The sequence below is a fragment of the Magallana gigas genome, chromosome 3 (genome assembly GCF_963853765.1).
Source record: "Magallana gigas chromosome 3, xbMagGiga1.1, whole genome shotgun sequence".
NCBI classification, from domain to species: Eukaryota; Metazoa; Mollusca; class Bivalvia; order Ostreida; family Ostreidae; genus Magallana; species Magallana gigas.
Genome location: NC_088855.1, coordinates 22,612,044 through 22,627,649, shown reverse-complemented (window position 1 = coordinate 22,627,649; position 15,606 = coordinate 22,612,044). Strand labels below are relative to the sequence as shown.

Genomic DNA, 15,606 nt, shown 5'->3' with positions numbered 1-15,606 from the left:
TGCAAGCATCCTCAAATAATGTAGATTCCAAATTGTTAAAATCATGACCCCTGAACTTAAACTGGGACCCCAAGAGGGGTTCAAAATTTAACATACTAGGAAAAATTTAGGAATAATGTTTCGATTAATATAGCAGGAGTATGTTGTTAACATCAAATTCTCATAGATTTTAAGCCACACCTCCATTTTGAAATCCTGTTTGTTTTCTATGTGAGCACATTAATGTTTCAATGTTTGTCATAAATATGGTCAGTGAAAACAGTTATATTAATCATTCACACCCATGAAAGAAATTGAAACAGTCCTAGGCTCATTTTTTAAAATTTAAAAAGTGCAAAATCTTGTGTATCTGATCTATGATTAAGGTTAGGTCTATATTTACATTCACGCTTCAAGCACACCTATGCAACATGGTGATCAAAAATAAAAAAAGTTTCAAGAAATGCCAAAATCTAAAATTTTAATTAATGTTTTTTTGTCGGTCTCAAGCCCAAAATGGAGCTTTCTTTTGTATCACATACTTCAAGAATTTAGTTAACACTTCAAACACACTCTGATATACTAAATTAAATGATTATTTATTTTATACTTGTTACCCTCAACCCCAAGTCATTATTTTATACCTGATTACAAATTGTACTTAATTGGTAATTTAGTTCAAAGTAATACAATCTACACAAACCTGCTGTATTCCCACTGTGTAGTTTGGCAAAGGAATTACTCCGTAGGTAAAAATACGCTGCACAACTTTCTTATAGCTCACATTTAGTGCATTTGCACCTGTATGAAGCTTTCACGGAGCTATACAGGGGTTTCTTGTATACCTATACTGGCATGCAGTGACATTCAGTGTATATTTTCCCTCATTTTAGCATTGGAAATCTGCGATGTTCAATTTTAATAACCTGTATAACAGTAGCCCTGAACAAAAGTTCTTAATTTGCAGACAACACCTCTTGAGGGGTGTAAGGTTAGATATCATTATTTTTGTAGGTGGGAAGCGGCAGCACCCAGCGAGTGGGTCCAGATCTTGATGCCATCCAGCTCTCCATATTCTCCCACAGGTTTATGAGCATTGCTGAGCAGATGGGAAGGTATGTCTATACATGTAGAGCATTACTTTTTTTGATAAAATATTTTTTGTTCGACATTCATTTTTTATTCTGAGTACGTAATAGCAGCTAGGTGTTGATTACGCTGCACTTTAAAGGTTGCAAATCATGATTTGTGTTAATTTTTTAATTTAAAAAAATTCTTTCCAACACGTTATTCTCAACAAGAAATACTTAAGGTCAGACGACACGTTCTTCGGAAAATGATAATCATTTTTCAATTTTCAACGTCCTGATAATGACCCAAATAGAATGAAATTTTTTACATGAATTTCTACTGATATAATTACTATTTTAAAATAGAAAAATAAGACATTTACCACACCATTTGTTAAAGGGGTCATCTCAAAGTTTGTTAATTTTTAACATAGGACCCTATGGGATTTTGATCAATTTTGCACATTTTTTACAAATTTTTTAAACTTCTGCCCTAGGGATTTCTTTTTCTGTTCTACACATTAAAGTTATTGCTAAAAGGCATCAAATGGTCAAATAAAAAAAAATCTTTTACCTCCTGGTATGTTCCAGGGGTCTTACAAAGTTGTTTTTTTTTGTATGCCCAATTTCCAAGTTTGTCAGATAATGGCTATTTTTTATTTGACAAAGGCGGAAATGGTGATCTTTATAGTATTATTAAAACATTCAGACATATTTAAGTAATAAATAGATATATAACATCACATATTAAGGGTCATTGATATAAAACACATGGTTACTGTTTTGAAATATATGAATTAAGCTATATTTAGGCAGGTTAAGAAAACCTGACAAAGGGCTAGGCTTGCTGAACGCTCTTCACATTTTCAACTCAAGCCCAAATATAGCTTATACTTTGAGACATTTATGTTTATTCCACAATATGATATCAATTTTACGCATCAAACAAGCTATTTTCAACAAATTTGCTGAATACCGGTATATGCATTTGAAACTATCATGGCATATGGCATCAACAAAGCAAAAAGAAAATGTCACAATACAAATGAAATGCTGCGCGAAAGCGTGCGTACTTGTTCTGTACTCGGCCTCATTAAATGATTTTAATTTTTATTAAAATGTATATAGTTATACCAAAAATTTTTATATCAGCAATTCAAGTGTATTTTCATTAAAATCATATAGGAAATTGCTTACTCTAGTATTCTTCCACAAATGTCTGGTACATATCCTAATTTTTTGTAAGAAAGCTGTCAAAGTAGTATTAAATCAATAACAAATACATGAAAAAGTTATATAAAATTGAGGAATGTGTTGTCTGACCTTAATGCTGTATATTATAATCATTTCTACTTTTAAAAGGATAATTAGATTTCAAAGTATTGATTAATAATACAACTTGAAATGTACATGTAAGTGTTTATCTTTGTCACCAGAAAAAAAAGAAATATTGGAACTGGTGATGTTTATGCCATGAAAAAAATGTGATATTATTTTTTTATACTATTACACAAAAATATATTTCATTTTTTTCAGAGTTTTACAAAGAACAGCTATATCAACAAATATTAAAGTAAGAAAATTTTATTACTTATTAGGTTTGTTACTGTCTGACTACAAAAATATATCGGGTTGACAAATCTCATAGATGGCAAGGCGAAGCTTTGGCTAATGATGGTATGCATTTTGCTGAATATTAATACTCACCAAAGAGACATAGAGATATATCAGGCAGTCGTATGCTATGTTTAAACCAATGAAAGTGTGACATATTTCAGTCCGAGGGAAAACAAAGAAACATATGGAACACCTCAACTGCTGTATGTGGATGATACTAATGCCGCGATGATACTTCTTTACTTTATGATGATACTAAATTTATCATTATATGCTGATACTTCTTCATTACATGCTGATGCTTTAAAGTTATAATCATTATGATGATCGATACTTTAACATTATAATTATATTCTGAAACAAAAGGTAGTTAAGGGATTTCATATAAACATATGTTTTTTCATCTATTAATAAATACACAATCAGTTATCATTTTTTCAACACTGTCATCTTGGATGGTCATGGTCAATTATATGTTTTCTCATTTAATTGGACACAGGAACGTCTTGATTTCTCGTGTGCAATGTTTGGTCCTGACGGGGGCCTCGTGGCCAATGCCCCTCACATCCCTGTACATCTCGGAGCTATGCAGGAGACTGTCCAGTTCCAGGTGCTTGTATATTCTGATCATAAAAGTTTTGAAATTTTACTCTCCCTGTATTGAATTAATTTTTTTCTTGGTGGTATGGGGCACTTTGAGATAAAAACATTGATGAAAGTACATTATAATCAAGATTGATCAATATTTGCATCATTTTAAGATATTTTTAAATTGTTCGATATTTGACCATATAGAATGCAGCATGAAAATTGTTCGAAATGTAAAATTTTTAAAACCCCACTGAGTTTTGAACCCATGACTTTCAGATTAGTTGCTGATGCTTATCCTATTGAGTGATAGATAAATTATGCAATATTATAGCTATATTTCATTGATGTTGTTTATTTCATGTTTTGATTCTGTAGATGACACAGAGAGGCAAGGACTTTAGAGAAGGAGATGTGATTTTGGCCAACCACCCGCAGGCAGGGGGGAGTCATCTCCCAGACCTTACTGTCATCACACCGGTACAGACTTTTCCTCCTCTCATTATACACGTACATGTATCTCTTTAAAATTTTCTCTCATTTTATTTCAATGTCGACATGTTCTTTTTTCCTGATTCATTACTTGGTATGGTGTCTTTGGTTAAATTGAGATGGTGAACAATGGTACAGTTTATTTCACCTATCTTGTCTAAAAGGATGAAAACATGTGCAAGAAGTTTTGGGTTATGGATAGATTACTTGATGGTCCGTGGTCTTCGTTTTTTTAGACTGAATTGATCTCCTTTAAAAGAAGCGCTCAGTATAAAATTAGGAAAATACATGAATTTAAAATGTATTTATGGAAATTTTCTTTTACATGATATTAATAAATTGATAGGTGAACAAATCATATATGAAAGTTTTTGGTACATCTGATAGTTAATTTGTTGACCGTTGAGCCTCCTTAAGATGTACATGTGTCACTTCATCTATCATATGGTGGATTTTAACCAAACCCTGTTATGTTTTCTGTAGCATGAAGTGAGCACAATTCTATTTATACTGGTAGGTGTTTTGGCCCGGTGAATCCAAACCAGTGTTTTTTGTGGCCAGTCGAGGCCACCACGCTGATATAGGGGGGATAACTCCTGGATCCATGCCCCCACATTCCAAGTGTATCCAAGAAGAAGGTGCTGTGTTCAAATCTTTTAAACTGGTGGACCAGGGCATATTCCAAGAGGAAGGTAACAATCACACATTCACTGATGCGATGCACCATTATCTTCATGTAAATGTGTATTCTATTTACATACAAATACTTTCTTCTATTCTTTAAAATGTTCATACATATAGATATTTTACACAATTTATAAAGTTATGTAGTTTTATATAGTTGTTGAATTCAATAGTATTTCAGTAAAGCAGGCAATGTTTGTTTTTGATTAAGCTGTCACCCAGGCTTTTATGGAGCCTGGAAAATATCCAGGTAGTAGTGGAACACGTAACCTTAGCGATAACCTCAGTGACCTTAAAGCACAGGTTGCAGCCAATCAGAAGGTATTTGCAACTTTAATTTAAGCTATTGTGAAATTGCAAAGACATTAATGATTTAAAAAGTTTGCAACTGAGTTATAGGACTTTTGATTTATTTCCAAGATCAAGAATTATAGTCGTTTAGAATACTATTGAACATGGGGAAAAAGTACAAAAAATATTTCTTATGTAGAGGTTGTTTTGAAGAAGCACCTACACCATTAAAAAAGATTTATTTATCCAATGTTTTTTTATACATGAATATGCATATAGACGAAATAGAAAAAAATGCTGAGGTTCTGGGTGATAAATATGTATCATTTCAGGGCATAACACTTATCAAAGAGCTGATTGAGGAATATGGATTGGATGTTGTGATAGCCTATATGGCTCATATACAGGTATAAACTATAGCTGTATCTCCCAGGAAGTATATTTTAGTCAGAAATTGAAGTAAGTTTATAAACATAAATAACCCCAAAGCTAAAGTTAATTTAGAAATCTTAGGCTTAGTAAAATTTTGGTGTTTTTAGGATAATGCTGAGATTGCTGTTCAAGAAATGTTAAAGGAAATAGGCCGTCGCACAAGGGAGAGAACTGGCACTACTCAGCTGTCAGCAGAGGATTACATGGATGATGGAGCTAAGCTCTGTTTGACGGTCAACATTGATGAGGAAAAGGTAATGGTCAATGACCTTAAATTTTTTTCTGAGCATTTGTTTTTTTTTAGGAAACTACAGCAGACTGAGTTATTTTCACCCCGTGTTATTTTCACCTTTCTACACCTGCAAACGGTTTTGCCCCGTCTTGAATTCGCCCAGCCAAAGTTGTGTTAAAGGAAGATAATATGAGACATGGGATTTCCCCAGTCTTTTATTCGCCCAATGGCAACGAGGGCAAAACAAGCGAAAATGAAACGGGGACGAATATTTCCCTGTATACCGTATTACATTACCATATTGTCGAACAATTTGGACTACGTGCAAAATTTCTTAGTTCTTTTTTGGTAGTGCATGTTCAAACTTGTATTTATTTTTACCTGTTAGATTATCACAAACTCTACATAATCTGTGAAATTCATCTCTTTTAAGAAATCAATTTGGAGAACTTTCATTAAGAACTAGCTGCAGAACTGTATCTATATGGGATAATTTGATTTGGTAAAATCTCTGTTGAGCTCCAGTTCTTCAGATACATGTTCATCCAAGTGTATATGTACTCTAGGTGCTCTAAGAACTAAGCACTATTTTTTTCACATGGGCATTGAATCATGCATTTGTATATCACTGTGTCATAATTTTCCATAAACATTAAAGCATAAATGACAATAAATGCATAAAGATCAAGATTTATTATTTTTATTATTTACAGGGAACAGCTGTGGTAGATTTTACTGGTTCAACCTGTGAAGTGTACGGCAATTGTAATGCACCAAGGGCAGTAACTCTATCTGCTCTGATCTATTGTCTGAGGTGCATGGTTGGACATGATGTGCCACTCAATCAGGTAAGCAATACGAAACAGAAAATAGATGTTTGATTAACTTTTGAGAGAAAATTCATTGTCTCAGATGTACACATTACTTTATGTTATATTGCCATTCTTTAGATTTCTAGAGGAATTTTGTCTGCTATGTGAACAGCTGCATTGTTTTAAGGTCTTGACACATTTGTTAGAAGAATTTGCTTGCTCAGTTAAAACTATATATATTCAATGATTGCATAGAATAAATAATGTTGATGTCAAAAGACATTCTTGCAATTATACTTTGTGTTTCTTTGCCTTCATTTAATCTGTTGTAAATTGTTAACATTTCAATTGCATCTTATTCTTTAAAAATTGATGTACCTTGCAGGGATGTTTGAAGCCTGTGACTGCCATTATTCCCAAGGGGAGCATCCTGGACCCGTCAGAGAATGCAGCGGTGGTGGGAGGGAATGTCCTGACCTCCCAGAGAGTCGTGGACGTCATCTTCCGGGCCTTCCAAGTTTGTGCTGCCTCTCAGGTACAACGCACAGAGGGGGGTAGAGGAGCTGGATGATCATCACTCTCTTATTTTAAATTCATGATTTACCGTAACTGAATCAATTAACTATTCAAATGTGAAACAATCTTCAAAAGGGCTTAACATTCTTGGAAAATTCCTGAGTAGGGAACATGTAGTGAAATCAAATTCACTATATTTTCCATATTTTCAGTAGGTTAGTTAAATAATGATTCTAGAATTTCAACAAAGATGAGACAAATTGTAGTTCGAGTGGGTTTTTATTTCTTTTGTAGGGTTGCATGAACAATATCACTTTTGGAGACGACGCCTTTGGTCATTACGAGACAGTGGCAGGCGGAGCTGGAGCAGTAAGTACAGTCAAACTTCGTTATCTTGAACTAGATGGGACTGTTTAAAAACTTCGAGATATCCTAGTATTCGAGATATCGAGGGTTAAATACTTTAAAAATAAGTGGTTGGGACTTGCAAATCACTTCGACATATCCATTGTATTCGAGATATCAGTGTTCAGCATATAGAAGTTCAACTGTATCTTGATTTGATTTGAATTTGTAATACAATTTAGTTGATATCTCATGCTTGTGCTATATATATATAGCACAAGTATGTATAAGTATCTGTTGATAATGCAGCAATTCGTAGCTTTTGTGGAATCCAAGAAAAATCACAATGGCTCAGTTTTCATGGATTTCAAAGGTCCTACTCAATCATAAATTACCCATAACATCCACAATGAATTATAAAAAACAGTTTTAACTCATAAATCATAAAAGTATCCTTAACAATTTATGAAACACACATCCATTAATATTTTAAGTAAATCCACAAAATTAATCCCCATGAATCGCGGAAAAATGTCCAATCCATGAAAATTCAAGCCCAGAAAAATTACGATAACAATTTCACAATTTTCCTTGTAAGGGTGAATTTTGTGTTGTTGACAGGGCCCAATATGGAATGGCAGAAGTGGTGTGCACAGTCACATGACTAATACTAGAATCACCGACCCAGAAATACTGGAGAGGAGGTATGGTGTTTAAATTGTCTGCGAACACTTACGGTAACAAATTCATGTTTAATAAAACAATGTAGTTCAATGTACACAAAAAAAAAACTACATTCGACCAAAATTATTTTCTGGGGTTTTCTTCAGAGCATATGATAGAGAATATTGTAACAATGCATGAGTTCTAATCTAAAGTTCATGATTAGGAAAAGCAATGTATTTCAATTACAATAATTATGAATATGAGACGAAATTGAAATTAAAAAGCCAACAAATCAGTTCTTGTATAGTAATTGAGAATCCCTTTTTTGACAAATCTTTAGAAGATTGGGAAAGAATGAATATCATTGATGTGACGATCGAAGTCAAGAATCAGTTTTGTTTAATTGAACGTTTTGATTATTCTACGGAAATTAACCCCCCACCCCCAAAAATTCAAATTTTTCATGCATCTTGATACGTCAGGTATCCTGTGATTCTGAAGAAGTTCCATTTGAATCCCGGGACGGGAGGAAACGGCCAACACAAGGGAGGGGACGGAATCATCCGAGAGTACTTGTTCCGGAAAGATCTCACACTCTCCATTCTCACAGAGAGGAGGGTTTTCTCCCCTTATGGATTAAATGGTACTTTCTCCTTGTGTCTATGATTTTAACATTTATTTACCAGTAAAATCTGTCTCCATTTTTCTGTTTTTCATGCAGTTGAGTTTATATTTTTTAAGAGTTTATTAGAGTCATTGAGGAGTACTGTAGATGTTTAGTTAAGCTTGGGAGATTAATATCCCAATAAAATTGCGAGAAGCACATCTTGCAGGTTTTAAATTCTCCTAGAAAATAAGGAGTCTACAGTACCTAAAATTGATGGCAAACTTGTCATTTATACGATAAATTAATTTTTTTGATTTAATGCAGAAGTAAAGAATTATTTTCATAAAGTGTGTTTTGAATGCCAGGTGACTTTCAGATAGAGATATACTTGTATTAATATTTGTGCTTTTTTTTTTGCTTTAAAGGTGGAGAATGCGGATCTAAGGGAGTTAACCTCATCTATTACAGGGATGGGAGAGAGGTGTTCTTGGGTTCAAAGACTTCAATTAAATGCCACGCAGGGGTATGTGTAAAACCCCCCCTTCCTCAGCATCACACACAAACTTATATCTTTGGATTTAGAGGGAAAAAGAGATTCACATAAAAATTATATGCATGTTTATTAATTATAGGCACATTAGCATTTGTTTTTCATTACTGGGTATTTTTGTCCCCAGCCGCAACGCGGAGCGGGGACATAGAAATGCCGGGCGTCCGTCCGTCCGTGTTTCCGTCCGTCACACTTTTTTGTAAGTGCTCTCATGCCTACAAATTTTGACGGATTTTCATTAAATTTATACCAAATGTTTATACCACTAATACTTTGGTCAAGTTCGAAAATCAGCATTGGTCGATACGTTTTGTTGGAGTTATGGGACTTTGACCACAATAATGACTCCGTTTTATCCAAAAATTGACTTTTTAAGCGCTCTCATGCCTACAAATTTTGATGGATTTACATGAAATTTATACCAAATGTTTATACCACTAATACCTTGGTCAAGTTCCTAAATCAGCCTTGGTCGATACTTTTTGTTTGAGAAATGGAACTTTGACCACAATAATTACTTCATTATTATATCAAAAATTGACCTTGAAAGTGCTTTCATGCCTGCAAATTTTAAGATATTCATAAAATTTATACCAAATGTTTTATGCTCACACAAAGACGAGCTGGAGGGGGCATATTGTTTTACTCCTTTCCGTCTGTAATTCAGTACAAACGTGCGTCTGTTTGTATATCTGTATACTGTTATATCGCGCTCCGCCCCATCATCGAATATATTGCTAGTTTATTAACATCTGAAGACATCAGAGATATATGTAAGTATAATAATTGACCGGCGGGGGACCCAGGAATTCTATTCTTGTTTCAATCTTATTTTAAAATCATTTTGTAATGTACAAGTAGGAACAGTATAATTTAGTACATCAGTAAGCTAATTAGACTTTTTCAAGGTATTGGTATATTTTATGACCTTAATTAGCTAATTAGACTTTTAAAACTTCCAGGGTTTTCTACTTAGTTTATGTGTTTTTGTTTCTTTGAACATGTTTAATTGTTTAAATGAAGATCAAGTTGTCTTTCTTAGTACAAATTCATTAATGGCAAACTCATTTTACAGATTTAAAAGTACATATAATTAACATACTCAATTAGTTACATGTCTTTAATGTTGTCTAAAGTGTTTTCAGGTTCATTTTCAGAGAAGTTTTTTATTCCAGCTTTTCTTGAAAATAAAAAATTATGTATCAGTTTATGCAACTTTTGTCATATGCAGATCATTTATAAGTATTTTTTTTTTAATATTCAAAGATTTCTTTTCCATAGAAATGTTTACTTAATACATGCAGATTACAGCTTTCATTTTGATAACTGTACTAATTGAAGTCATGATAAATACATGTAGTACATGTACACCTGACATTTTACATTGCATAATTTAATGAATTAAAATTTGTATTTACTATCTTTTCAGGACGTGTTTTATCTTCAAACTCCTGGGGGTGGAGGGTATGGGAGTGAACAGGAATTGAAAACTGAAACAAGGAAGCGAAAACAGAGGTCAAGTGAGGAAGGGTCAAAGGCCAAGAAAGGTCACTCACTGGTGGGTCGAGGGAGTGTTTTCGAATACAAGAAGTCTCAAGAATCTGCATAGATTACAGAAAATTACTGAATTAATTAGACAATTTAATCAGACATTGTTCCAGCATAATATTATGGGAATGATGTTAGTTTCAACCAATCACAATTAAGATCTCAAATTATCAATGTATGTACATGTATCTTAAGACAATGAGGGGTGAACTGGGTGAAAACAAAAGGTGTGGGGATTTTTAATGTACACATGCAGCATTAGATTTAGGCATCTTCTATCTTTTATTCCTTCTCCTTTATTTTTTCTGGGATCTACTATAATCTAATTTATCAAGCATTTTATATATCAACAGTTAAAAGCAGGTGCTATATTATTGTAACTCTAATATGGAGATAGGGTACGTGTAGTAGATACATGTAGAAATTTACACAGTTGTTAATGTTTGAATGTGCTTTTGTATAGTTATTTGTTACTGATGAAAATATTTATCCATGTATAGCTTCTTCTTAGGGTTCCTTTAACCAGTTTCTACCCAAGAGAAACTATAATCCAATTTTATATGCATTTTTATATAGTCTTCCATGTTATCAAATGATAAATAGCATTATTATGTTTTTATGAAAAATAAAATTCATATTCCCGATAATGGAGTTGTCTTTCTTTTGTCCTGTCTGATCAAAGCCTGATCAACACGCATCATAAAACAGAGTAAGTCTGCAAAGTCGGTAGTTTGTGAGCGTAAAACACGTGGATCCATGATAACTTAGTACATGTACTTATCCTGTTCCTTTGAATACTAGTACTCTGTTTAGCAAAACTCTTACTGTTAACAACACTATAAGTACCTAGAATAAATTTTAGTACTCTGTCATGAAAATAACTGTTACTGCCAAAAATGTTGATCAAATAACAGAATCTGATCGATGTTTGTTGATCTGCGTCCTGTTTAGACTATTTTACTTCTTTGTGACGTCATAATAGCGATGAATGGACCTTTCATGTGACACATATGAAAGCGACGGAGTTTAACTGAATCAATACTATAAAACGACACTGTCATTTTGACATGTTTAAAAATTTTAACAGCAAAAATTTCCATTATGACTACTTTATTGTCATGTACAAATCATCTTTTTTTTTGTTGTAAGGACAGCTATACATCTGACAATTTGTAAATTGACAACCATAAGTATTAATTGCAATCTGATTATATGCTGTGATTTGATTCTCTCCGATGTGCGTATAGTCTACGGTGTGCAATACACTGGTACACCCATCGGAACATCACTCGGCCTTTTTCGTCCATCGGAGCATCACTCGGCCTTTTCCGTCAAGTCGAGGTTTTTTTTTTCTCGACTTGAAATTTGAAATTACCAAAATGTTGAATATTTCTTTATATGATATTTATTTCACAAAACATCGATTTAAAGCGCTGTCATAAGCTTAGTACCTGAAAAACTAGTACATGTAAAGATTACTAAATTATGGACTGGCTCTGCGTTCCATATAATTGTCAAAGTTCGATGCAAACTAAGACATAAGATATTATAATCAGCAAACTTTTGGATCTATGTAGTACTAAACGTTTTGTGCAGAAATGTGTGATTAAGTAACATTTTGATGAAACACGAAAAAAATCAATACTAAACTACTTTTGAACATTCTCTTTCCAAATATATAGTGCATCAACGTTTTTATTTCCCTAACACTGACTAATGCAAAATGCGCAATAGCAATGCCATTGAAGAAAAAAAAAATCAATTGAAACCCTAACCTACCAACAAATGAATGATAAGTCTCTTAAATTGGTGGAAATTTTTGGCTTAAACTCACAGCTTTCGTTTGAAATCTTAAAATCGCTCATAGATAAGAATTTGTTTAACTAAGAAGAAAATTTGATACGCCAGAAAGTGCAGGGCTTTATTTCGGTAAAAAACTAAAAGTACAACACAATGAAACTTAACCAGATGATGTTATTTTAAGTAATCAAGAAAAACTGTTTGAACACGAATTAAGTTTGCTAGACCCTGTCTTTCCGTGTTGACACCTGTTGTTTGAGCCTGCCTTACATACAAACTAAGTGAAGTTTCCACGATAAGTTTATATTGAATTCCCATCAAACGCCAAGTTCTGAGATATTTTTCTTTCTAATTAATATAATTTTGCGAAGTTGCCGGCAACTCTATCGGCTCTATATCTTGTGAAATTTGGATAAAACTTTGGGCAAACACCTAAATAAACAGACCCCAGCCGAGGGGATGGTTATTTCTCGACGGTGTTTTTATGTCAAACAGGGGTTTCTTGACGCAGTTACACGTGTTCATACTAGAATTATTTTCAAAGCATGTTTTCCTCTAGATTTTGTGATATTTCTTCTTCTTTTTTATTATTGTGGGGATAAATATTCCAAGTGTTTCTCTTCTCGCCTCCCGGCCTAAAAATCTCTCGAGCATCTGAAACTCAAATCTTCAAAGAGATGACCAAGTTTTACAAATCAATAAGGATATTTACTCTCAAAAACGGTTTATGTATTTTAGAAAGCATCTTCTTGAAAGTTTGTTATTCATTGTAATAAAAGAGATGAAGTAGAAATACACGTGCATAAACCTTGAAATTAGTTCCATGCTTGCCCTTCATAAACGTTTTAAACTATCTGAACTTGCAAAAAGGCAAAAAAGGCACAGGTTTTTGGTGCAGTTGAAATTCACTTGACGTAAATATCCATGAAATAAATCGGTTTACGTTACAAGTATGTATATTGCATAAAATAAACGTCCACGAAATATACATTTCCGGCATGCAATTAGTTAAAATTAAAAAAAAAAAGGAAAAAAAGCAAAGCCTAAATTACCTGTACTGTATTAAAAAGAGAGACATTCACTGAGGTTCAATGTTAGAAATAATTGTTAGAATTGATTTTACTTCAATATTCACGATGAATCTACTATTAATCATATTTTAATAAAATAATCCTATATTAAGTTTTAGTTATCTTTAGCTGGGTATTCTTTTCTTTTGAAGTGTAGAACGTTTGATTTTTGACTAGAAATTACACGCGTATAGATAAACTTTCTTGTGAAGATAAACTTTCTTGTGAAGTGTAGAACGTTTGATTTTTGACTAGAAATTACACGCGGATAGATAAACCAACTTATTTGACAAACCAAATACATGTACTCAGTGAATATGGCAATTGATAAGTAAAAGAAATTAACATTAATGTAGACACAAGTAGATGAAAGTAATTTCCTTTGTAATTTGTTTATAAAAACTTGAAAGATGCGGTCGTATCTTTAATGCTAATTTAACCGTATTACTTTTTCTTTCCGCTTTGAGTTTCAATTTACAATACTGAAGACTAAAACTAAAGGCAACCTTTTAAAATATTTATTATTATATGAATTAGTATTTATATATCCGTCTTCGAGATGAAAAATTGATGTAGCCATGGCCCGGTCCGTCAGAACAGCAGTAGTTTTAATATTGTATGATATAATTTGAATAAATTAATGCATAACTTGGATTCTTTTGCCAGCGAAAGAAAAACAATTGCCTACGAGACATTTGTTTGCGACAAAATGTATATAAAAATGTTTAAAAAAAAAAAAAAATTAAACATGGAGTTCATTGATCCCAGCCATTCAATTCTACTTTTTAATGGCCCATATTCCATTTAAAATAATGGCCAGTCGCACTTTAAAGATATAATTTATGACAAATGTGGAGACATTTAGAAGGATACATTTACACATTAAATGACATCTTAGTGCTAGATGAGGAGAAAAGACAAATAACGGTGAGCTGTCAGAACAAACAATTATCTAGGTTATGTATACTGTGCTAGAGATCATGTATATTATGATAATTAATGTGTGTATATGTATATATTAAAAAAATAGAATGTATTTTTTTTCATCAATTCGAGAAAAATATAAAAAAAAAAATAAGTAAGTTGTTTATCAAGATTTTTTTTTATTTCATTTTGGGGGGGGTGGGGGTGGTTCTTACCGGATGAAAATATTTTTTTTTTCATTCTTCAATACAAAATCTTGGTTGGGTTATCGCTAAACGCTCATCTAATTATCTAATTGTCATCGACAGAAAAAAAGCTGTAAAATGTATCCTTTACACGAAAAATAAATTTTATTCGGTGTCCCTATCGAATTAGAGGCACAACAATTTCTTTTTGATCTGACTTCGAGACTTTTATGGTATAGAGACTTACATGAACCCATGTAATTTTACATTTAAAAAAAAAAAATTGAAAAGATGCATTATTTTTGTAAATTTTCAACCATGGTCAAACTGTAAATACTAACCTTGTCTTAAATGATAGGAACTATATATAAAGATTTTTACCGTGTTTTAAGAGTGAAATACTTTCATAAACCTAATTACATTTAAAATGGAATAATCTGTCAGTTCTGTCAACTGTACATTGTCAGAAGTGAAGAGTTTTTGTAACCATTACCCAAAGTATCAGTAATAAGTTGTTATCATTTGTTATTATTGACCAAGCATCATTCATTACAATGGGGTAAACTCATCTCTAGAAAGGTTTTACGGTCGTTTTTCTTACCTCTTGGACAGGAAGATGCGCATAGTGTATTTAGAGCCATTTTAACAAGATCTTGGATATTCGGTATAATAAATCAATCTATTCATTGCATCAAAACAAGTGAAAAATGAAGATGCTTAAATGCAAGACAAATTTTGTTGATTTCAAAGAGCCATGACTGAGTGGCCAGCAATGAAATGAATAGGCATACGTCACATTGCTGTTTGACGCAACTACACGAAGTCCAAGACGTAATCAAAAGGAGGTCTCTATATACGAAAGAATAGTTCATAGATAGTAAAGTCATATTATCATTTTTGATGCATTACTATTATTTACCACCGTGACTTTTTATGTTACAGTAATAAAAGAACACGGCCATGGACCATTGAGTTCAAATACTCATGATTAGACAAAATAAGTACAATATACAAAACAATGTACAAAAGCATTGTCATTGGATAAAACTTGCATTGGTGTGACCAAAATTAACATTGTTGTATTGGTCAAGACGCGAAGCATCGATTCTCCCCCTCTCTCTTTTGCCTGTCTGTCTGTCAGTCTGTCTTTTTCTTTTCTCTCTCCTGACAAATTGAGACATGTGAAAAGTGAACAATT

General features: G+C 32.8%; 1 protein-coding gene across 2 annotated transcripts in view; it reads left to right on the top strand.

The window, feature by feature from the left end:
• The window catches only part of LOC105339426 (5-oxoprolinase), a 39,336-nt gene extending 28,260 nt beyond the window's left edge, over window positions 1-11,076 (top strand). The window contains exons 21-35 of one of the 2 annotated variants that reach the window (XM_066078968.1): window positions 994-1,094; window positions 2,586-2,622; window positions 3,166-3,276; window positions 3,633-3,734; window positions 4,264-4,438; window positions 4,642-4,751; window positions 5,054-5,128; window positions 5,261-5,407; window positions 6,099-6,233; window positions 6,583-6,732; window positions 7,008-7,082; window positions 7,680-7,762; window positions 8,207-8,367; window positions 8,757-8,854; window positions 10,311-11,076. In XM_066078968.1, the coding sequence (XP_065935040.1) occupies window positions 994-1,094; window positions 2,586-2,622; window positions 3,166-3,276; window positions 3,633-3,734; window positions 4,264-4,438; window positions 4,642-4,751; window positions 5,054-5,128; window positions 5,261-5,407; window positions 6,099-6,233; window positions 6,583-6,732; window positions 7,008-7,082; window positions 7,680-7,762; window positions 8,207-8,367; window positions 8,757-8,854; window positions 10,311-10,490 (1,740 nt within the window). In that variant the 3' untranslated portion in view covers window positions 10,491-11,076. Of the gene's footprint in view, window positions 1-993; window positions 1,095-2,585; window positions 2,623-3,165; window positions 3,277-3,632; window positions 3,735-4,263; window positions 4,439-4,641; window positions 4,752-5,053; window positions 5,129-5,260; window positions 5,408-6,098; window positions 6,234-6,582; window positions 6,733-7,007; window positions 7,146-7,679; window positions 7,763-8,206; window positions 8,368-8,756; window positions 8,855-10,310 lie in introns of those variants that run through there. The other variant, XM_066078967.1, reaches the window with a different exon arrangement.
• Window positions 11,077-15,606: the final 4,530 nt, after the last annotated feature.